The sequence below is a fragment of the Diabrotica virgifera genome, chromosome 2 (assembly GCF_917563875.1).
Source record: "Diabrotica virgifera virgifera chromosome 2, PGI_DIABVI_V3a".
Taxonomy (NCBI): domain Eukaryota; kingdom Metazoa; phylum Arthropoda; class Insecta; order Coleoptera; family Chrysomelidae; genus Diabrotica; species Diabrotica virgifera.
The window spans coordinates 178,604,352-178,630,392 of NC_065444.1; the positions used below are offsets into that span (position 1 = coordinate 178,604,352).

The window sequence follows — 26,041 nt, forward strand, 5'->3', positions numbered from 1 at the left end:
TATGTATGTATGTATGTATGTATGTATGTATGTATGTATGTATGTATGTATGTATGTATGTATGTATGTATGTATGTATGTATGTATGTATGTATGTATGTATGTATGTATGTATGTATGTATGTATGTATGTATGTATGTATGTATGTATGTATGTATGTATGTGTGTGGAAAAGTTAAACCGATCTGAATTTTTTTTCTGTGTGTGAAGAGAGGGTCAGGACCGATTCAGAACCGGTGTAATTTGTGACTTTTGATCACCCATAAGCCAGCTATAAAACTTGGTAGGTACAAAACGGCATATTTTTTGGGGGTATACATATATCTTCGGTTCAAGAGACAAAAGAACCTTAAATACACCAAAAGAACCTCAATAGTACCTGAACCTGAAGAACCTGAAGTGACTTGCCGTCATACATTCAACATGTAAACAAGTCAAATCCACATCTCAGATGTTACCTGGGGCAGATTAGCTTAATATTTTAAACATCCAGACTTTATGTAACTTTTTAAACCAATGTTTCTTTGACAGACTTCTTTTACTGGGCTTTGACCCTAATATTTTTGTTAAATACTATCTTGGTGGTTAGCATGTACATTGCACGTAAGCACTGATGATGCCTGGTAAACCAGTCGAAAACTAGTTATGTGATTTTGATGTGGCCCTTTTGAGGGTTTTCAAATATACCTTTTATACAGGATTTTACTGTCTTTTTTTTTCTTTAAGTTATAAGCTTTATAAGTATGATCAAATCTATTATCTATGGGAAAAAACGGTTTTTCAAGCTCAATAATTCCTGTAAAAGCTTCAGTCATCATACTTGACGTTAGATGCATCAGATCCTACTTGTCAATACGTTTCAAACTCATGTTTAGTCATCAAAATCGGTTAAGCCGTTTAGAAGTTATTAAACTGCAAAAGTATAATCCAATTAACGATTATTCCCGAAATGGTTTATGTAGTTGTAGTGGTTACGACGCTAAATTTGATCTGGCAACGGGCAATCCGAGTTTATTTACCGCCCATCCGAATATATTTTTCAATATATTTCGAATAGAAAAAAAATCTAGTGTACATTCGATGGACACTAGATCATTTGGGGGGTAATGCAACAAAGGCAACCATTTATAAAGCTTAACGTGTAATCGAGAAACATTGCATTCACCTTGATATATTTAATTTATAAATAACTTTGAAAAACTCCTGATACAAGAATAAAAAACCGCTAAACGCCGTAAAAATGAGTGGCGCATACAATATTCCAGCTACAAAAGATCTGATATTATGAATATTACGTGGCGCGAAAATGTATTTTCATTTTGATGCAAAACGAAATTATAGTTTTATTTTAAAAGAGGTTTCCATAATATTTGCTAAATTTGAAGTAAACGCGCCACAAACGAGTTTCAAAATTCAAACTGTATCAAAGTTACTCTTTCGTCGCGCGTTTTACTTAAAATTGAGCAAATATTATAGAATAATCTTTTAAAATAAAACTAGAATTCTGTTTTGCACAAAACGAAAATACATTATCGCGCCACGTAATATTCATATCAGCTCTTTTGTAGCTGGAATATTGTATGCGCCACTCATTTTTACGGCGTTTAGCGGTTTTTTATTCTCGTATAATATACCTAAAAGCACCTAAACTATTTAATTTTGAAGTTTGAACTCTTTATAAAACCGCATCTATAGAAAAAGTACAGTATACAACACATAAGAAAATGACATAATTTTCCCTCGCTTGATTTGCGGCCCTCGCCTCGTGCCTTTTCGTCAGGAATATGTCTTTTTTCTCACTTGTTGTACAATATACTATAGTTGCCTAAAGATAGAAATTAGATAATAAAAATTATACCATATGGTTAAGGAAATATTGTAATTCGGCATGCGGAAAAATAAATAGTACTGGAATGCGTATGCCTAAAATTTTTTTGTGTTATGCGCCGAAATGTACTTAGTGGTTTCCGCACGTCGTTGTAACGTATGTGGATGTCATGTTAATGTTAAGTACTTTAGGACGGTTCTCAATTATGCAGAAAAAAATTATTATGGAGTGCTATTTTCGGTCATATGTGATCTTTTTTAATAATACTGCGTGATCATTTTAGGAGATCTCCACTCACCAAACTAAACGCCACATGATACGTACATATTGGGAATGCTGAAAGAGGCAAACAGATACACCGTCTAACATTCCGGAGTTGCGGACAAAAATTAAAGATTTTTTCGTTCCAGAGGGCATCGTTAACATCTGTTTTATCGGGAATGTCGTGAATAATGTTTGTAAAGCTCTATCGTATATGTCTATATGTAATGTATTGGCCATGTAATTATAAACCCCACTCGCGACGCTCATGTATTGCTAATTATTGCATTATATTTCAGTTAGTTTACAGGTAAAAGAATTAACCAGTTGTGCTTGATATGTAGTCAATTGAAGATTTGTTTTGGGCTCATAAGTGATTTTGTACCAAACATCTCATTGGCGACGAGAATAAAAAATGTTTTTAAATTGTTTATAAGTGAAAACAAAATGTCAAAAGACGGAAAATTGGATTTAACGTTAAATTTTGAATTTAATCCCAGAATTTGTGAATGGAATGTTTTTATTAAAAGGCTAGAACAATATTACATCGCTAGAGAAATTACAGATGTTAATATTAAAAGAGCTATTTTGTTATATAGCCTTTCAGAAGAGGCAGGTTATCCGATTTGTCCGTGCCTAAAAAACCTGAAGAATGTGAATTCAATGTCATTGTAAAAAGACTAGATAGCTACCATAACAAAACTTGTTTAGTGTGGGTGGAAAGGGCAAAGTTTTATGGTGCTTCAAAAACAAAAAGTGAAAGTGTGCAATATTGAAGTGTACGTTTAAAAAAACTAGACGGTACTTGTGAATTTGGAAATAATTTGGAAACAAAATTAACAGATATGTTTATTTCAAAATATAATGATGGAAAAGTAAAGAATACGCTATTTGCACTGAAGTCAGATATCACATTTAATTAAGCTATGGAAACAGCACAACTTGAAGAAGCAGCAATAACTGGCATTAACGAAATAGATAGCAGAAGCGTGGTAAAAATGGAATCGGTGGAAGAAAGAAAGGTGTGTCAAATAACGAGTGGAAGTTGCAGTAAGGAAATATTGCAAGTATCACAGCTTGCAGCAAGAACGGGGATTTAAAGAGTCTAGACCTTCAACTTCAGGGAAACAGAGAAATAGTTTAGATTTCAATCGTGAGTTCAGTGGTAGTGTTCAAAAGTGTTTCAGGTGTGCTAAAAGACATTCACCTTCAGTATGTCCCTATAAGGATTATATCTGCAATCTGTGTAACGTTCGAGGACACTTAAAACGGGTATGTAGAAATAGATTTTTAAATTTATTGGAAGAAGGAACTGAATCATCTGTATTATGTATACCATCAAATAATGATCCGCCAATTTATATTAATATTAATATTAATATTAATATTAAGGGTAAAATGTTTAAATTTGAATTAGATTCGGGCGCCGCGGTTTCTGTCCTACCTTTTATTATAAGTAGAGACTGGAAAATATGCACTAAAAAATGTCTAAAATATGCATGCAATATGCATTTTAAAACAAGCTGAATATGCACAATTAACATGCAAATATGCATTTATATATGCACTTATTTTTATATGAATAATTTTATGGTTTACGTTAAATACATAAATAAATAAAAAATAATAAAAATAAATAAATAGGTTTGAATTTAAACCAAATTGTATTATTATTTCTTAATATATTTTTTTAACTTCAGGTTTTGTGACAAATAAAACGGCAAAATATTTTATTTTGACCACAAGATAAATAAGAGTACAATAAAATAAATGTACATATTTTTATTGTTACAATATTGATTCATATTTTCTAAACTAATATTATAAAAAGAGTACAATAAAACAAATTTACATATTTTTATTGTTACAATAAATAATCATATATTGATTCATATTTTCTAAACTAATATTATGTCTTCTATCTGTTAATATTTGTTTATAGGCAGAAAAAGATCTCTCAACGTCACAAGATGTAATTGGGGCATATTTAAACTTTGCTATTAGAGACGGATCCATATTAATATTTTCATCGAAGTTTCCAAAATTGATTATATTATTTATTGAACGCAATAAAGTGAAACCCTCATTTTTGTTTAAAACGTCATCAAGTTTATCTTTAATTTTTACTCCAATTTCCCCATTCAGATTTGTTATTTTCTGTTTAACCGAATCAACAATAGACATACTATTGTGAAGACATAAATTTTGAGCCTCTAATTTTGTAATTGAACTTTCAATGATATCGAAATTCGATTTTATATACAACAATTGATTTTTAATAGACTTTTCTTTAAAAATATTTTGACAGTTATCAATAGCGGTACAAGTCGGATCAAAACTTGAAATAACGCTTTTGATGTCGTCGTAGTGTTCAGATAAAAATATAGCACTTTTAAGCCAAGTTCCCCATCTGGTTAATACTGGTTCTGGTGGTAAAGGAATATCGGGAAGCATCTCCCTATATACCTGTACACGTAGTGGTGCTTTCAGAAATACTTTTTTTACATTATTTATTAAGGTGTTTACATTGGGAAATTCAATTCTAACTTTCTCTGCAACTCTGTTTAGGCCGTGCGCCAAACATGTACAGTGAATTAAATTAGGGAAAAAGATTTTAAGATTGGATGCAGCTTTCATCATATATGAGGCGGCATCACTAAGCATTAATAATATTTTTTCAAATGGTACTTGATCAGGTAAAAAAAAATTTGTTAGGGATTCGTTAACAAATCTAGCTATTGTAGCATAGTTTGTTTTTTCCAAACATTTTACACTAATTAAGTATGAGTTTTTAAAATCGCCAGAGTCGTTAAGAACTCCAACAATTAGATTCGCAATTTGTCGACCCTTTGTATCCGTTGTTTCGTCGACGGAAATCCAAAGATAATCGGCTTTTAACTGATTTTTAATACTCGTCATCACATCTTTGTAACATGCACTGACATATTTTTTCCGAAGAGTTGAAGAACTTGGTATTTGAGCTGGTTTATCTTTAATCTTGCAATAAGTTTTTAAAAAGTTTTGACACGATTTATGTTCTAACTTGTGCAGAGGGATATTGCAGTTCAAAAAAAAATGGCATAAATCCTTTGCAAAGGTTTCTTGCCCAACTGACGTATTCTGAATCTGCAAACTGTTCTGTAGAATCTGCTGGCGAGGTTTATTATCATTTTTTGATAGCTTAGTTTGGTGAAGTGAAGTTTTTATGTGTTGAACTACTTGGAATTTCTTTTGACATGGAATCTGGAATATAATGATAATGATGTTTTAGATGTTTTCGTAAATAGATACCTACATTAAAATGATCAAACTTTTTAAACCTCCCCCAATTTTTTTTTATTTCTCAAAGTGAAATTGAAATCGTCAAACAATAAAGTACAGTCAGTGTACCGTAGTATACAGGGTGGGCCACTCTCAACACCTCGCTCTGTATAAGCCAAACCGTTGCGAACTTTAAAAAACAGTTTTTGAAGAAATGGGACGGTTTGTCATTTTAGAATAGACAGACACATAGATGTGCAAAGAAGTTTGATAAGTTTAAAAATCTATTGAAGTGGAGAACTTACCTTTTTATCACAAATGGTGCAAAACATACTTTCACTGTCGATAACTTTTAGATGATTGTTACTTCCAATCCAACTTCTGAGAAGACTTGATTTTTCCCTTGCTACTTTAGGCATTTTCACAATAATAATAAAATGATTTTTTTACACAGTATAGTCAATAACTTGCAATCACAAAAGTTGAATAATCGGCGATTGATTTAAGACTAACCATTCATAAAATAAAATAATCTATCCTACCCTTAAAACAGTGTTGCCAACTCGACCAATATAGTATTTGCCAAACCTCACAAGAATGATGGAATGATCAGTTCAACAGTAGGTATTCCATTATCAACTAATAAAAAATCCCTATAGCAAGCATAACCCAGTACAGATAAATTATTTGTTTTAAAAAATGCTGAAACATGATCCTGTAGTTAATAGTAATCTCATGGTCCACAGACATAAGTACTAATATAAACATTATTGAAGGCGAAGGGATTTGCTGATGTAGGTGTGTATGTGTGAATGGTTAAACATTTTTTGTTAGGAATCAGATTTGACTCACTGATATCAGTTTCAAGTTCCTGTGAGAGAGTTCCTAAGTTGTTTTAGTAATTGTAAGGCCAACATAAAAATTTGTTCTGAATTAGAAGATTTTCGATTTTTACTAAATAATTTTTATATTATTTAATATGCTAGAAAATATGCTATATGCTAAACAAGAAATAAATAAGCTAAACAACACAAAAATATGCCAAATCTAGCATAAAATAAGCTAAATTGGCAACGCTGCCTTAAAATTTCGTTTTGGTTGGTTTTCCCAGAATAATTCATAGTTGGCCGACACCAGCAGAAAGTACAGGTAATATTTGTAATGTTATTCAAAATATAATCGGTATTTACTTAGGTAATTTGTAAATTCTGAGAAGTCTATAAATCTTAAATATCCGGATAATGATACCTGCAGCTATAAATAACGCCCATTATGTTTATGGGTACAACAACAAAGGAGCTTAACAGCAAAATATTTACTTTCACATTTTATTTTAATGGATGTTGATGTTACTAATATATACCTTATTTTTAAATGGGGTAGAGTAAATTCCCATCAAAATATGCATTTATATGCTCTTAAATCTCCAAATATGCAAGGCATATGCATTTATGAAAAACATGAGAAATATGCAGCATATATATGCATATGCATTTTGCATATAATCCAGTCTTTAATTATAAGGGTGTCCCTAAAAATAGTTTCTTTAAGGTATGGATATAATACACAATGTAGAACAAAAAAGTCCTATAATATTTTTTTATAAAGTTTACCGTTTCCAAAAAAATTACATTGTTCGTCATATATGCGAACTTTTATTTTCATAAAATTAACTAATTTGGCATCACTGTATTTGAACTGTTTGTGATTTAGTTTATTGACACCACAAATTGTAGGTCAGACAGGTACACCTACAAAATAATTGTACCACCCCATGAATGAAATCCAACAAAACAAGAATTTGTTTTAACTATTTATAATGGGAAATAAGCCACAATATTATTAAAAAATGATTTTTATTAACGTTTCGATTTTAGCATTGTAAAAATGCCACAAGAAAATAGCTTCAGAACAACATTAAGAATTTGTTTGTTTTTTTAGGATGAGGACAGGGTTTAATGTAAATACTTATGGCTAAAATTGTTAAAATGCTGCAACTATTTTTGAATTGTGATTGTCTACGTTTAGATTTCTGTATACATAGTTGTCAGATTTCAATTTGCATACCAAAATTTATTTTGGTTTTTTAGCCAAACCTTTGCATTTAGAAAAAAATGTTTTGACCTTTTTGCTCTACATGGTGCCTTCTACCTATACCTGTAAGGAACGCACTATTTTCGGGGACACCCTGTATATAACAAATATTTTAATACACAACCATTATCTCAAGTTAATGTATCGTTAGTTAATTTTTCGGGAGGCAAGGTTAATCCTAAGGGGGCAAAATTAACTTACCTGTAACTTTTTCAAAACAAACAAATAATTTAGATTTTTATGTTATGCATTAAGAAACTCCAGCCACAGTATAAAGAGGGACAGTAGAACCACTCTCCGAAAAATTGGAAGTAAAATCTGTATTCGCGCATGACGACCATGCACGCAATGTTCTTAGTCGCTTTTGCCCCACTCTCGCATATAAACGTACGGATTTTAACAGAGAAAACCCGCATCCACCACTGGTGAATTGCCAATTGCGTACTGCCGGTATTACTTCTTGAGATCAAAGCGCCGACAGAGGAGTGGTTTTACTGTGGAACCTCTATATACTGTGCTCCAGCCTTCCTAGGTAGAAATTTTATTAGGTGTTATAATATGGGTTTCAGGGAACTAAATTTTATTGAAGCAGATAAAAATAATGAAATAATGGGGTGGTTAATGACAGATTTTCCCACTGTAGTTTCTGACAAATTGTGCACATTTAATAAATTTCAGTTAAAATTTAATATTAAACCAGATGCCAGACCTAAATTTTTTAAGCCCAGAGTGGTTCCTTTTTCTTTAAGGAACAAGGTAGAGATGGAATTAAATAAAATGGTCCAGGAGATAATTATATCTGCAGTTGAATTTTCGGAATGGGGAACGCCAATAGTACCGATTTTAAAAAATGATGGAGGTGTTAGGATTTGTGGTGATTTCAAAATAACTATCAATCCTTTTATCGAAGCGGATAAATACCCGTTACCACGGATCGATCATTTATTTGCTAAGTTACAGAGTGGTCAAGAGTTTTCTAAAATTGACCTGAGTCAAGCTTATCAGCAAGTTGTGATTCATCCAGATTTTCGGAAATATACGGTTATTAGTACTCATAAGCCATTATTTGCATTTAATCGTCGACCGTACGGAGTTGTATCAGGTCCATCCCAGTTCCAACGTATTATGGAACAAATACTTCTCAATATGCCAAGTATAGCTATTCTTTTAGATGATATTCTAATTACAGGAAGGAATAGGGACGAACACACTAAGAATTTGTGTAAAATTTTAGCGATTTTACAAGAATGTAGTCTTACAGTTAAAAAAGAAAAATGTACGTTTTTCGCGGAGTCAGTATCTTATCTCAGATTTATAATCAATAAAAAGGGCTTGCATAAAAGTCAAGATAAAATTCGCGCTATTGAGGAAATCCCGGAACCTACGAATGTGACATTACTAAAATCGTTATTGGGAAGTATAAATTATTATAATCGATTCATTCTAAAGCTCCCAAACATTGTTCATTGTGGTAGGGGAGCCCAAGCGGGGATTTTTGCAGTTACTCGAGCGAGTCAGATTAGTACATGGGGAGAAACCTTGTGTCCTGAAAATGTACCTCTACCATATATTGGCTCTTAAAGAAGGGGAATTCGATGGGGGAGCTGAAAAAAAATCTATCCTTAGAAATCGTCGGATTAAGATAAGGTAAGTTAAGTACATGCAAAACAGTGTATATTTCCAAAATCTGACGATTTGAGCGGGGCGTAAGGAAATAAGTGAGTCCCAAAGTTTCACAAGAAAAAAACGAATATTTCGCGAAATGAATGACGGATCGAAAAACTAAAAAATACTTGCTCAATATTTTTCAAAAGTCTATCGAATGATACGACTTCCCACGAAGGGGGAAGGGGGTAAATTTAATCTTTTAAATACGAATCCCGCGATATTTCGCGAAATGAACATCAGATAGAAAAACTGAAAAATACACTTATTCAATATTTTAGACAAATCTATCGAATGGCACCAAACACGACCCCCCACGGAGGTGAGGTGGGGGGTTACTTTAACATCTTAAATGGGAGCCCCCGTTTTTATTGCAGATATGGATTCCTTACGTAAAAATAACTAACTTTTATTCGAGATATTTTTTCGAATTATGGACAGATGGCGCTATAATCGGAAAAAACGGTTGATGGAAATGGAAAATTAAATTAAAAATGGACAAGTCCCCACTAAAATTGAAAACTTTACTTAAGTTTTTTAGGTTTTAGGAGCTACTCTTCACAACCCAATAGGTCCCCAAAGCGCACGAGAGACTGCACATTTAGCATCCTTTGCTCCCCTACCATTGTTTATATAAGTTTTTAAAACAAAATGTAGTTTGGCACTGGGATGAAGAATGTCAATTAGCCTTTGACACTATTAAACAAATGTTAGCTTCAGATCAGTATTACTCTGGGCTAATTAGCAAAATTCATGGAAAAGTTATTTACCAGCAATTTTATTGCTGGAATCGAATTATAAGATCCTATATATTAATAATATAGGTATGCAAAGTCCGCAGATAGTGTGCCGCTTTTTTTATAAACAAAATGGCGTCGACAAATCGTATTTTTTTCAATAATTGCTCTATAACTTCGAAGATTTTAACTTTACAACAAAAACACCCAAATAAAAATTCACCGCAATTAAATTCTGCATAGAGATAAGTTTTTCACGATTTGCTCCGATGAAAATTTTTCTCGGAAAATGAGGGTTTTCCTAACAAAAACTCTAATTTTCAAATAAAGTTTTAGGTAAGTAATTATTAATTAATAATTAAATAACTTAGTGACATCAAATCTTTCTTGGTATAGCTTGTAATTCCAGAAGCTGGTGAAAATTAAACGAATATTTTAGCAACAATTCAATTGTTAATTAACAATTTACGATCGCAATAATAACCAAAATAATCATGATACATTGATCAAACTTTTAAAGATTATAAAGTTGAGATGCTTATTTAATATTTTATCGACAAAATGTAAATTTTTTTTTTTTTGCATAATCTTTAAATTTTGAAAAAAAAATAGTTATAATACGCTGGTCTAATTAGTAAAGTACAAAGAAAGGTTATTTACCAGCAATTTTATTGCTGGAATCAAATTATAAGATCCTATTTATTATTAATATAGGTATGCGAAGTCCGCAGATAGTGTGCTACTTATAAACAAAATGGCGCCGACAAATTGTACTTTTTTCAATTATTGCTCTATAACTCCGAAGATTTTAACTTTACACCAAAAACACTCAAATAAAAATTCACCCCAAATTAATTCTACATAGAGGCATGTTTTTCCCGATTTGCTCCGACGAAAATTTTCCTCGGAAAATGTGGGTTTTCCCAACAAAATTTCGAATTTTCAAATAATTTTTTTGGGCCAGTAATTATTTATTAATAATTATATAGCTTGGTGAAATAAAAGCTATCTTGGTATAGATTATAAATTCAGAAGCCAGTGAAAATGAATCGAATATTTTAGCAACAATTCAATTGTTAATCAACAATTTACAGTCGCAATAACAACCAAAATAATTATGAGATATTGATCAAACTTAGAAAGATTATAAAGGTGTGATGCCTATTTAATATTTTGTCGACAAAATATAATTTTTACATTTTTTTGCATAATCTTTAAATGTTTAAAAAAATTGTTATAAACAAATTAACATTTCTCAGAAATTGTTTATTATATACTAATTTTAAAAAATTCTTAAAATGCGTATTTCATAGGTCTTGAAAATGAATGCTTTAAAAAAAATTTCCAACCATTTGCAAAAAAGTTATGAAACAGCAAAGTAAATATACGTTTTCTCCGTTGTTTATAATTTGTTTTAATTGTTTCAAAGCTTAAAAGTGAGTCTATGGTACAATCTAGTTACTCACAAAGAATGTCAAAAATTAGTGCAATGGTTATATTTTAATCAAAGATTAAAAATACTTTTTTTGTAATTTTTAGCGCAAAAGTAGGCCTGATACAGAGTCGGAGCTAAAATGTTCACTCGAAGCGACTGACACGCAGCATATACATTATTTATTAAAAGTGTACGTCGCGCGGCCGATCGTCGCTCTGAGTGAATATTTTAGCTACAGTACTGTATTACTCTACTTTCGCGCGTGTAAATTACAAAAAAATATATTTATAATCTTTAATTAAAATATAACCATTAAACTGATAATCGTTATTTTTTGTAAATAATTAGTTTGTACTTTAAACTCACTTCTACGCTTTGAAAGAATTTAAAAATTATAAACACCATAGTAATCGTATGTTTATTTTGCTGTTTCATAACTTTTTTGCAAATGGTTGCAAAAAAGTTTTAAAGCATTAATTTTCAAGATATTTGAAATGCGCATTTTAGCTATTTTTTAAAATTATAATAAAATAAAAACTTTTTGAGAAACGTTAATTGGTTTATAACTATTTTTTTTAACATTTAAAGATTATGCAAAAGATAAAAGAATTATATTTTGTCGACAAAATATTAAATAGGCATCTCATATTTATAAGATTTCAAAGTTTGATCAGTGTATCATAATTATTTTGGTTATTATTGCGACCGTAAATTATTAATTAACAATTGAATTGTTGCTAAAATATTCGTTTAATTTTCACCAGCTTCTGGAACTATAATCTAAACCAAGAAGGGTTTTAAGTCACCAAATTATTTAATTATTGGTAGATAATTACTTATCTAAAACTTTATTTGAAAATTAAAGATTTTGTTGGGAAAACCCGCATTTTCCGAGGAAAATTTTCATCGGAGCAGATCGAGAAAAACATGTCTTTATACAGAATTTAATCGTGGTGAATTTTTATTTGAGTGTTTTTATTGTAAAGTTAAAATCTTCGGAGTTATAGAGCAATAATTGAAAAAAACACGATTTTCGGGCGCCATTTTGTTTATAAAAAAAGTAGCACACTATCTGAGGACTTTGCATACCTATATTATTAATATATAGGATCTTATAATTCGATTCCAGCAATAAAATTGCTGGTAAATAACTTTTCCCAAAAATGGCCTATTCTCCGATAATCAGCCCAGACTATATTAGTTCATTACGACCCAACCCTAGAATTAAATTTGACGGTTGATAGTTTAGATTATTGTATCGGAGCTGTTCTCTCACATTGTTTTAAAGGTGGTAGCGAAAAACCAATATATTTTGCTAGTAGAACGCTCAGCGATACCGAAAAAGCTTATTCGACTCTAGATAAAGAAGCGACGGCTATAGTGTGGGGAATCAAACGTTTTTACCAATTTTTATATGGGAAGACGTTCAATTTAATCACATACAACAAGGCGTTAGTATAAATTTTTGGCCCTAAAAATGGGATACCGGGTACGGCGGCCAATAGGTTGCAGCGATATGCAGTATTTCTAGGTGGTTTCAATTTTAATATACAGTCCCTGGCCATATTATTATGACCACAATTTTTACAAAAATCAACTATTCCACTAGGTACGTTTTGTTTAAAATATGATTTCAAATTTAATTTTGTTATGCAATGTTAATGTTAATCATTAACTATAATATATTTAATAACAAACAGCAATAAAATATTTGAAAATATTACATATTTATATGTTTTTTTAATATTCTGTTCAACTTCTGACCTTAATCAAATGGAAAATATTTGGGAGCTTTTAAAACGAGAAATTTCCGATGAAAAGGTCACTAACGAAATTGTTTTGATTAAAGGACTAATATATCGTTGAAACCACAATGACAAATTGAAGAAAAAAAAATTTAACTGCATTCAAATTATGCCAAGACGGGTACTAGCGGTAATCAAAGTTAGAGGGGCTCAGCAAAATATTGAAAAAATAAAAATATGTAATATTTTTAAATGTTTTATTGGTGTTTATTATTAAATATAATACATTTAATAATAAACAGCAATAAACTATTGGAAAATATCATATATTTGTATTTTTTTAATATTTTGCTGAGCCCCCTCTAACTTTGATTACCCCTAGTACCCGGATAGGCATATTTTGAATGCAGTTAAATTTTTTTTGCTTCAATTTGTCATTGTGGTTTCAACGATATATTAGTCCTTTAATCAAAACAATTTCGTTAGTGACCTTTTCATCGGAAATTTCTCGTTTTAAAAGCTCCCAAATATTTTCCATCTGATTAAGGTCAGAAGTTGAACAAAATATTAAAAAAGTATAAATATGTAATATTTTCAAATATATTATTGCTATTTATTATTAAATATATTATAGTTAATGAATATCATTAACATTCCATAACAAGATCAAATTTAAAAATCATATTTTAAACAAAACGTACTTGTGGAAGAGTTGATTTTTGTATAAATTCATAGGTGGTCATAATAATATGACCAGGAACTGTAAAGCATGTATCGACACAAAAAAATGTAGCAGACTTTTTAAGTAGATTGCCTTCAAATTAGTCGATAAGGCTAGATTCTTCTAAGTTTAATATAGAGGAAACTGTTAATTTAAATAATTTAGCAGAAAACGAAGAAATTCCTATTAATGTGAATGATATAAGGAAATAAACAGAATTATATCCGATTTTGTCTCGTATAACTAAATATGTTATGGCCAAATGGCCAACAAATGTTGAATTAGAAATTAAATCTTACTTCCTTAAACGAAATGAAATATCTATTGAAGATGGCGTCCTATTGTGGGGACAAAGAGTAATTGTTCCTAGTAAAGTACAAAATAAATTACTGAATGAATTGCATTCAGCTCACTTTGGTATAGTTAAGATGAAATTATTAGCTAGGTTGTAACGTTGCAAACGTCACATCTTTGATATTTTATATTTTTCAATTTTTTGCATTAGTGCACTTATATTAATTATGATAAACATTATATTTAAGATCTTTTTTATTTAACAATGCCCTATTTATCTATATATTATTGTTTTATTATTTTATTTTGGGTGTTGTACTGATTTTTGATACAGATTAGCACGAAAGCCTCATCCGGCACTTATAAGTTGTGTATGGCTAATATATAGCTGCATAGACACCTAGTGTTTTTTTTTCCTAGGGTACATATAAGTTATCCATAGGGTTGGGCCAGATCTATTGAGTCTGAGTTCCGTTTTTTTGGTCTTAATGACTGTTGATATACAGTTTAATGCTGTATATTATTTTTAGGATGATGTCTTTTATAAATTTTCTCTTTTGAAGTTAAACTAATTCTATGCATCTCTACTCTTCATGAGCCTCTGGTGTAGAATTATGGCGCTTTGAAGTATGATTGTAGTTTAGCTACTAGCATTTGTTATTTTCCATCTTTGCAAATCATATTTATGCATTTTTATACATATATTTTGTTCGTTAGTGTAGATCCCTGGTATGCATTTGATGGAAGTAGCATTTGCATTATGTATCATTATCTCTCTCTTTATTAACTTATTGGTTAAGTCTTTTATGACTAGTTTTATGCAGTTTTTTCAAACCCTTTGGTGTAGAACTTTGTCTTATTTGGCTTTCCATGTAGTTGGTACTTATTTTTTTTTAATGGTTTATCTATAGTTGCACTTGCATTTCTTTTTATTATATTATATTTATATTATCTTTATCTACTTATATGCTTTTACTTACCTTGTCATATTGATTATTATTTTTATTATCTTACTTTCCGTACTTGAGTTATCCAGGGTACTGGTGTTTTGTTATGAGATTCACTTCTTAGTAGCTCCATTAGCTATTTATTTTATTAAGGATGTAATATCCATTATATAATTACTTAGATTTGGTTATACATAATATGCCTTCTATATTATATAGATACCTGAATATTTGCATGATTTTTATAAATACCAATATTATTTGACTTTTGATTAAAAGTCATTTACATTATTTATCTTTCATTATTACTTGGACTTGGATTTTTAGTTGAATTTGATTAATACTTACTATAAATCTTTATAATTTTAAATTGATTTCATACTTTTTAAAGTACATCTATTTTTTTTATCCAGAGATAGATATTCTCTGATGTCATTTATTTATAATAAATAAATATTTTATAGTGTGATGAATACTACAATTCATTGGGTAATATTTTTATTTTTCCCAGAGTAACATCTGAAAATTATTTTGGTACTTTAAAATTTTTTATGATTAATAATTTATATTAACTATATACATAGACTTAATGATTACTTTATTATGAGTATTTATTTTTGATTTGTTCTGAACGATTACTACTGCATATATTTATCTCTGGTTAGAACTCTGTCTTCTTATTTTCTTTGAGAAAAATTTCTCACCTGTCTTCGAAATTTTTCTGATGAGTGGAGGGAGTGTGTAACATTCCTGTTTTCTTTGAGAAAAATTTCTCACGTGTGTTCAAAATTTTATATTTGGTGACCATCATTAAATACAGAAATTGAAGTTCTCAGTAAGAATTGCATTCCTTGTCAGAGCATGCAGGCAGATCCGCCTAAGGTTCCTTTGCAAGGCTGGAGCATTCCTCAAAATGTTTGGTCACGCGTGCATAGTGCATAAAGATTTTGCCGAAACACGAAAAACTAATTTTTTTTCTTATATTTTTGGATGCTTTTTCTAAATGGGTGGAAGTTTGTCCAATGTCTTCAATCACCTCAATGGCTACGATTGCTAAACTTAGGGAGTGTTTTGCTCGGTATGGTTTAGCGGAAGCACTTGTCAGCGATAACGGCCCGCAGCTAACATCGCAAGAATTTAAAAATTTTACTTAAATTAATGATATTAAACATATAACAATATCCCCCTTTTCAGCACATTGCAACGGTAACGGTGCTGCTGAAAATAACGTTAAAACAGTAAAGCATTTTGTGTTAAAAGATATTGATCAAAGAAGTATTAATTTATCATTGTCTAAATTTTTATTAACATATAGGAACACAGTGCACCTGTTGAGAGGTACTTCTCCCGCTAAGATATTTTTTGGAAGGGCGTTGCGAACGCGTCTAGGTTTAATTAAACCTGATGATTTACAAAAGCAATAATCGAATCCAGTTGATTAAACAGAAATTAGACATAACTTGATGCAAGCGCAAGAAAATAATAAGAAATATTATAGGGGGAGGAGACAGGTAAAGTTTGTAGTGGGGGATATCGTTTTAGTTAAAGATTATAGAAACACCAAGGTGTCGTGGTGCAAAGCAAAGATTTTGCGAATTGTAGGTAGAAGAGCATATTTGGTAAATCCTTTAGGTAGTAAACTTACGTGGAAAAGACATTGTAATAAAATTAAAATAGTTTTTAATAGTAATTTAGAAGGTATTACATTTACGGAGACGATACCCGATAGTTCAGAAGAAAATGATATTCCAAAAATAACGAGGAAAATGTTATCCAAACCGCTACAAACTCAACAGGATATCTAAGTGGGGAGCCTCAGCTAGACTCTCAAAATGCCCCCGAAGGAGGCATTCGAAGAAGAAGAAGAATTTGATGAATTAAATATCCATGTGTAGGCATATCTCTAACAATCTCTTTGAAATTTACTCGTTTGTTAAGAGAAGCCTCTTACATGGTTATCTGATTTTCTGAGCATCTCTGGTACTTTTTGATTCTATATCATAATAAACATCGTTCACAGATTTTAAAATTATATTTAAACGTTAATTTTTGAAACACTTAGCAACGTTGTTTTTAACACTGTTAAATTTTTATATTTTACAATGTTGCGTATTCCTCTGATAACAAATATATAATATAAAAGTTATTGAGATATTGGTAATAAATCGCTTTACCAATAATTGATCCGGTCAGCAGTCTACAAACCATACTGTAGTTTATGTGATCTGTGAAAACCGAATTGTAAGAATGCGTTACGTTGTAATTGTTTTAGTATGTGTAATTTTTGGATGTAATGCTTATAATCAATTTGAGAGCGTTCTTAAGGCCAATAATGAATTTACAATAGATGCGTTTCAGGTAAAAGAATATTTTGTTTACAGAAATACAATTTAATATCAATAACTCAATAAAAATTATTGTATCTGATATTTAATGCTCCCAAATATTCGTCTGAGTTTACAAATATATTATTTTTTTTTATTTTTCAAACATAGTCACATTAGCATCTGTGGTTATTAGCGATATACATAATTATCAGATAATTTACTTAAAAATATTACATTTTGTTTAGTACGTGCGAAATTTGATTTACTGATCCGATGAAGTGGTTCCTCTATCTTTCCAACTGGTATATAACATTCTACATGGGACACATTACAGTTGCCACATATCGTGGGATTAGTGCCACCAATATTTCTGTGGGTAAGCCGGGTATGTCCATAACAAAGTCGAGTAACAACGACTTTATAAGCTTTCTTGGGAATTTAATATTTCCACGGATTACAGTGATATTACCAAAAAAAAGTTTATTAATAGCATGCTGAAAATTTGTTAATAGCTTAACGGTGTCTAGTGGGACAAACTAGTCGGAACAGGGGCAGTTTTATTTGTGGAACAGGTTAAAAAGTTGGAACGTCAGACTACGAAAACGTCCCATGTATTTTGTCGGACAGAACTTCCAATTGATTTATTACCCTTTCATTAAACTCTCATGCAAAACTCAGACTACCATTTATCACCAATATAATTCCTGTCATTTGACATGTTCCACGTGTCGGACTTATTAAAATGCCCAGTTGGAGATAAATACCAGTCTGATTTTTGCATGAGAGTTTAATGAAAGGGTAACAAATAAATTGGAAGTTCTGTCCGACAAAATACATGAGACGTTTTCGTAGTCTGACGTTCCAAATTTTTAACCTGTTTCACAATTAACACTTCCTCTATTCCAGTGTTCCCATACATCAAAGTTTGTCCGACTAGACACCGTTAAGATATTAACAAATTTTCAGCTTGCCATTAATTAACTTTTTTTTGGTACGCAGCATCCACGCCCATGATGTTTTCACTTCTCGAAGTTTTGAAGTTGAATTGTCCTAATGGTTTTGTCACAAATTTTCCACCTTCACTTTAGCAAATTATTTTAAATCAATTACCATTCATTATGTTTATCACTTCGATTGTAGTTTTATTATTTGTTGCTTATTGTGCTATAGCATCTGCTGCTTCATTTTCTTGAAGTCAAATGTGTGACGGGACTCATAAAAATAATACAGTGTGGGATGGTTACAGTTTTGTATGGTTGGTACTTATTTTTTAATTAGTAGAGCAATTGGATATACTGTGTCAAGTTGGTTAATGGTATTGATGGAACTGAGGGAATCAGTAATTTTAAGAGCATTTATTATAGTACCTACTTGTAGAGTTATTGAGTGAGAGGTGGATAGACTCGCCAGCATTATTATTAAAACAAGCAATTATTCTTAAAACTGTAAAACTTTTTCTTAATATTTTTAAGCTATGGTTATACTTTTTCTTTCAAAAATTTCTGTATTGTATTTTTCTACACCTCTATTTATTTATTTTGATATTGTTGCTTATTCGTCTATACTCTGCTTCTACTGTGTTTTTCTGTTCGGTTCATCTTAGTTTTTTAATACTCTTCAATAATCTCTTTTGTATGTTTTATCAGACGTTTTATTTTGATTTATGTTCACGGTATCCTTTTATCGTACCTTTCAGAGTATATGCCTACACTATGTAGTTACCTAATTTCTTTAGGTCTATTCCCCCAGGTTGTCCAGACCGTCCTTCACATTATTATGCGTATATAGAGAATCTTCATGGACATGCCATCTTTGCCTGGTGCTTTTTTATTATTTTCAGTTCTATCAGCACTTTTTTGATTTCATGTTTATTTATCTAAAGTTGTATATTTGAGTTGACTTTTTCTGATGTCTACCTACGTGCTGGTTGTTTTTTAATTCTAAAATCTCAATTAAATAATTAAAATAACTATCTTCAATTTTCCAACAGTTTTGTCGCCAATAATGGTAGTTTGTTGTGGAGGATTGAGTTTTCTTTGAAGATACTTAATCATTCTACTGATATCCTATCGACTACCGAGCGTTATGATGAAGTAAATATATATTGTAGACCCCAAAACCATTTGCCTGCCCGTTACAAACAATGAAAAAATAATTTAGAATATTATTTGCTGTTTATTTTTCTAACATAGCATTATTTTTTCCTTTTTTACTGTAGTTCAGTTGTCAGGGATTTGAACTCTAAAAATCATATGAATACTACGAATTTTGAAAGCCCTATATGAAGCCCTATACGGGCTTCCTCCTAAATCCCCCCTCAGAGACGGAAAAAATCGACTTACCAAGAATCTGTTCTCTTAGTACCAACGATTGAAGCGACCGGCGATTTTGAATGTCATTTACGCCCGCGAAATCAATTTTTTAAATACAATTTGTATCAACTCCTCGGTAAAAACTGGATATCTTTTGAATAGAACGTTTTATTGACAAAAATAAAAATGCGTTTTAAAGACCAAAAGAGGAGCAGATTTCATCTCCAATTTTGGCATTTTGTCACAAATGAAGTCAGCTTCTATAAAGCTGTTAAATAAATAAATGTTACACGATTTTTGCCATTTTTTACGATTCCCATGAGATCAATAAAATTTATTATTTCCATTGACTGATCACTATGTAGTTTTCATTACTAGAGCAAAATCTTGAGCAACAAATGCCTCATATTTGTTGCCAAAACTCAGAATCGAAATTTTATGATATAGATTTTGAAGACTAGGCTCTATCAAAGGAAACTCCATAGATACTGTTCAACGGAACTAATAAAGTTCATGGATCTCATAAGAATAGTAAAAAATGGCAAAAATTGCGGAACGTTTATTTATTTAACAGCTTTATTGAAATGGACTTCATTTACCGCAAAATATGTACCGGGTGTCCCACTAAGAAGGGTTCTCGGCCATATCTCATGAACCGTTTATAGTACAATTTTGAGAAAAAATATTTATAATAAAAGTTGCCTCGGGAAAAGCCTGAAAATTATTTTAATAATTGTAGGTCCACCGCTAGAAGGCGTCAAAATTTTCCCAATAAAAGGGCAAGTCTACCTTTGCAAATAAGAAATGGGAGTTAGTGGGAACCTTGTTATGAAAAAATGGCTGTAATCCGGTTCTGCTAAGTCGAATTTTGTAATCTTGGTCTTGTTGAAAACAGCTCTTTTTAGTCAATGTCAGAGTTATAATTTCAAAATAGCCTAATAAGTAATATGCCAACTAGGAGGCGTTATTTAATTATTTTCAGAAATCTAGTTTTCTTTGGAAAATATTAAATACAAGTATGCATTTTTAGTACCGTATTACAAAATTAGACCAAATTAGCAACATAATAGCGAAAACCGCATGTCGATACCTTTTTTCTATCTCGAGATATCTTAAGAAACGTGTAAATTTTAAACAACTGTTACTGTCACCGGTAAACGAAGTTAAGGAAAAGTAGTGTGGTATGGAATAAACAAAGAAACATTTTCGAGATGTAAACGTACCTATACAGAGTTGGGATAAAGTATGGAACCAAGCAAATATCTTTAAAACGAAAAGAACAATATTTATGAAACTTTGCCTGCAAGTACAGTGACGCGAAAGGCATTTGATGCCATATTTTTTGTTACTAGTCCACTTCCGGTTTCACGGAAATACCCTTAACTTATTTACTTTAAATGGAACACCCTGTATATTTTTGCAGATTTGAAAAGAATTTCTTATTTTTAATTTATACATACCAAGTTTGGAAGAAAAAAGTATTAAAACAAGAAATAAATCTCTTTATAGTTAAAAAATAGGTTAATTTATTTACGTTAGACCAATGATATTAAAAATAAAAGAAATAATTTCAAATGTTCAAAATGTTTTCTGTTCACCTCCTGACAACGTGCAAGCCTATAAAAATTTCGTGAGTCAATTTTTGCAAGATTTCTCCACGTATTAATTCACATTCATCAATTATTCTTTGTCTCAAATCCTGCAAGCATGTTGGTCGCCTAATGTAAACACGTGATTTTAGATAACCCCAAAGAAAAAAAATCTAACGGGTTGAGGTCCGGAGAACTATCGGGCCACTTTATAAATCCTCTAGGTCTAATCCATCGATTTGGAAAATTCACTTCCAAAATATGAAAATTCACCATAACCGATTATCATTAATATTTCAATACGATCTTTTTCACTTAAATGAACCATTTTTAATACCACTTGTTTCTGTCAATTAGTTCAGTAACAGTTTTACCTACTATACTAAATTCAAATAAGTCATGCAGTGCATGTAAACAACAATTTTAGTCTACAGTATAGATATTACTCGTTTATTTCCTACTACGTTGTATTAATACAACAAATTATCTACAGACACTTTTTAACAAATTTTTCTACCAAATTTGGTATGTATGAATTAAAAATAACAAGTTCTTTTAAAATCCGCAAAAATATACAGGGTGTCCCATTTAAATAAAATAAGTTAAGGGTATTTCCGGTGAAACCGGAAGTGGAGGAGTAACAAAAAATATGGCAACAGATGCCTTTTGCGTCACTGTACTTGCATGCACAGTTTCATAAATATTGATCTTTTCGTTTCAAAGATATTTGCTTGTTTCCATACTTTATCCCAACCCAGTATAATTAATTAAAACAACAATAAGATAAACAACACTATAAAATATAACAAAGAAATAAAAACAACTACTTACTAAGTGACGACTTAAATGTTCAAATTGTTGCCCATCACTTTCGATGCAAGCATTTACTGTTTCAAGGCAGCAGTCTCAATTTCTGCTCTCAAAATGCTTTGAATGGCGTTTCGTATTCTCTGGATCATGTTTTCTCGAGTAGACGATCTAGTAGCAAAAACAAGGTCTTTAATCCGTCGCCATAAATAAAAGTTTAAAACAGTTAAATCTGGTGATGGTCAGATAATTGGACCCTTTATTTTCTATAATGCTATGAGTGATGAATGCTATCTAATTTATTTAAAAGGAATGAACTGCCTCTTCTTCTGGAATATGTACCACTAGCAGTTTGTAGGTCCATGTTATTTCAGCACGAGGGGTGTCCCGCGCATTTCTTCAGAGTAGTTAGAGATTTTTTAGATGAGGTATTCGCTGATAGATGGATAGGACGTGGAAGCCTATTTTTGGGCTAGTTAGATCATCAGATTTAACTGTTTTAGACTTTTATTTATGTGGACAGATTAAAGACCTTGTTTTTGCTACTGGGACGTCTACTAGAGAAAACATGGTCCAGAGAATACGAAACGCCATTCAAAGCATTTCGAGAGCAAAAATTGAGATTGCTCTCTTTAGTGTATATGTAAGACATATTTTAGAGTTTGCCGGACCCGTGTGGAATGTCGACTGGCAAAGGGATTCTGATCGACTTGAATCTGTGCAAAGATGGGCAACAAGAATTCCTTAATGCCGTCGTCGTCCTTCCTACGAAGAACGGTTAACCTACTTAAATTATCCTACATTTATGGACCGACGACTTCGTGGGGATTTAATAATTGCTTATAGAGCGTTACAGGGAAAGTTTGGGATAGATCTATCACATCTTTTCCCTTTGAGTAACGACCTTAGATTGCGGGGTGATCCATACAAATTAGCCAGACAACAGTTTCACAGTAAATGTCGTGAGAACTCTATATCCAATAGAATATTTTATACCTGGAACTCACTTCCACACGACGTCGTCGGGGCTGTATCTGTAAATTGCTTCAAAAATAAATATGACTCTTTTAGTTCTGTACCACGGGAACAATAATTTTTCGTTTCTTAAATTAAATTAATTTATAAGTCGTATGTAGTCTTAAGTTTAGGTTTCTTTTTGCATAGTTCTTTTTAGTCAAATGGAGCTATATAGGTCCTAGACCTCGGCTCCTTTTTCTTCTTTAATAATAATAATAATAATAATAATATACTCTTGAAAGAGTAAATGCTTGCATCGAAAATGATGTGCAACAAGTTGAACATTTAAGTCTTCACTTAGTAAGTAGTTGTTTTTATTTCTTTGTTATATTTTATAATGTTGTTTGTCTTATTGTTGTTTTAATTAATTATATATGTTTACACCTTGAAAATGTTTCTTTGTTTTTTCCATAGCACACTACTTTTCCTTAACTTCGTTTACCGGTGACAGAAACAGTTGTTTAAAACTTACACTTATCTTAGATATGTCGAGATAGAGAAAAGGTATCGACATGCGGTTTTCGATCTTATGTTGCTAATTTGGTCTAATTTTGTAATACGGTATTAAAAATGCATACTTGTATACAATATTTTCCAAAGAAAACTAGATTTCTGAAAATAATTAAATAACGCCTCCTAGTTGGCATACTACTTATTAGGCTGTTCCGAAATTATAACTCTTACATTGATGAAAAAGACCAAGTTCGCAAAATTCGATTTAGCAGAACCGGACTTATCAAACCAAATGTACGCAGAATTTTATAAAGAATACGATGATCGGTTTTCCAGTGCCCTTTAATTGGACAAATTTTGTAAAATTTTGATTTTTTTATTTTTGACATTCAATTACGCCCTCTAGCGGTGGACCTACAATTATGAAAATAATTTCCAGGCTTTTCCCGAAACAACTTTTGTTATAAATATTTTTTTCTCAAAGCTGTACTATAAACGGTTCCTGAGATATGGCCGAGAGCCATTCTTATTGGGACACCCGGTACAATCAAATCACTGATCAAAAGATATCGAATTTTTAGAGAACTATGCAAAAAGTGCTTTAAATAATAAAAATTTTTGTTCAAAATTATTTCATCGCTACCTTCCTTGTTTGAATTTTTTCTGTGGCGTACATATACATCCTTAACATGTCCTTAACACAACTATGAGGGGGATTTCAGGCGGAAGCTAGGAGGTAGGAGTGGCGTATTTTTTGCAATTTTGTTGGGGTCCCAAAATTGATCTTTTCAGAAAAAGTCAACTTGTTCGTATGGTCTTTAAAGGTTCAGCGTTATTTTCATCTTTGACGACTGGAGTACTGGAATAGATTGTTTTTTAAAATTTTACTGGTACAACTCTTTTTATGTTACAGGAAGTTGGGAAAACATTTAACAGAAATAACTTTATGTTTAGTGGAGTGTCTGCGGAAATCATATTAAGTTTACTTGCAAATGGAGCTAGAGGAGAGACGCAATATCAATTGTTAGAGAATTTGAGATTACCCACTGATATAGAAGGTGTCAATACAGCATACACTAATATAACACCGCGCCTCAATATAGATCAAACACTGGTCAAATTATTTTCAGCAAACAAAATATATTTAGCTCAAAACTTTTTAATTAGTAAAGAATTTAACGATACTGCCGTTAATATTTATGATGCAGAAGTACAGAACCTAGACTTTGAGAATGCACATGAGGCAGCTAACACGATCAATAGCTGGGTTGAACAAAAAACTAACAACAAAATTAAAGATCTCATTGATTCTGAAACGTTAACATCTGACACGAAATTAGTATTAGTCAATGCTTTATACTTCACAGGACAATGGAAGAATCCTTTCCCAGTAGATAATACTGCTGATATACTGTTCCACAGCTCACCTACAGAATCACAAAAAATCCCCACCATGCAAAACGAAGGAATCATTAAGTATGCATACAATGAAAAACTTAAAGCTAAATTTTTGGAGCTTGAATTCGCCGACGGAAATATTAGTATGACGTTTGTTTTACCCGATGCAATAAATGGACTGGCAGATGTCGAACAAAACATGGCGAAATATTTGGCTCCTCAAAAGATGAATCCATCTGCTGTTATAGTAACGCTGCCCAAATTCAGAATAGAAACAACAATTAATTTTACATCCATCTTAGAATCGGTAGGATATAGATATATTAATTTTTGTTTAGAAACATAAATATTATTTATTTTATATTTGTTACAGTCAACAGGCCTTGTAGGTCTAGCGCTAAACCGTTTGCATTTCTGATTACATTTTATTTTATTCAACTTACATTTAAACTTCCGGCGGAACTGTCGTTTCTGCCATGTCATCGTTCGGGTTTTCCGTTGTCATTATCCACTTGCCATCATCTAGTCAACATGTGAACAAGTCAATTTTGGGCTCAAATGGTACCTGGAGCATAATACATGGGATATTTTGTACATTCATGTTTAGGTTCATTCGATGGCTTTTTGACAAAACATCGTAACCGACAAAACGCAAATTTTACAGGAGGCGACTTTTTCTTCTACCGACTTTTCGGTTAATATAATTAAAATTTTGAAACTGTGATAAATTAGTACATAAAGAAAGATAATAATTAAACAAAAAAACTGTAATATAACATTCTTTAACCCTGGAACTGCACACTGGGGTCTGAAAAACCCACGCTCATGAATCGTTAAAAGTAACTTACACATTATGTCTGCGTTTTTTGGCGATCTCTTGCACGTAAATTCGGTTAAGAGCCGACTACGTTGAGAGACAGTCGCTGCGCCGCGTAAATTTGTTGTATAGTTTGCTGTGACGCTTTTAGTGGAGCTGTGGGTACTACAGACCCAGTGTGCAGTTAAAGGGTGTTAAAATTTTGAGGTGATTTTTTGTTATTTGCTAGTATGTCAGATGCTAAGAGAAAATTTTAGCGTCCACTCACAACAAAAGAATTAGAGTGGGAAGCTGAAAACCTGTGGGCGAATAAAGATGAACCTGAGACCATC

General features: G+C 31.5%; 1 protein-coding gene across 1 annotated transcript in view; it reads left to right on the forward strand.

The window, feature by feature from the left end:
- Positions 1–17,157: 17,157 nt before the first annotated feature.
- The window catches only part of LOC114329176 (ovalbumin-related protein X-like), a 66,115-nt gene continuing 57,231 nt past the window's right edge, over positions 17,158–26,041 (forward strand). The window contains exons 1-2 of the mRNA XM_050642946.1: positions 17,158–17,347; positions 24,408–25,199. Coding sequence (XP_050498903.1) covers positions 17,237–17,347; positions 24,408–25,199 — 903 coding nt within the window. The 5' untranslated portion in view covers positions 17,158–17,236. The remainder of the gene's footprint in view (positions 17,348–24,407; positions 25,200–26,041) is intronic.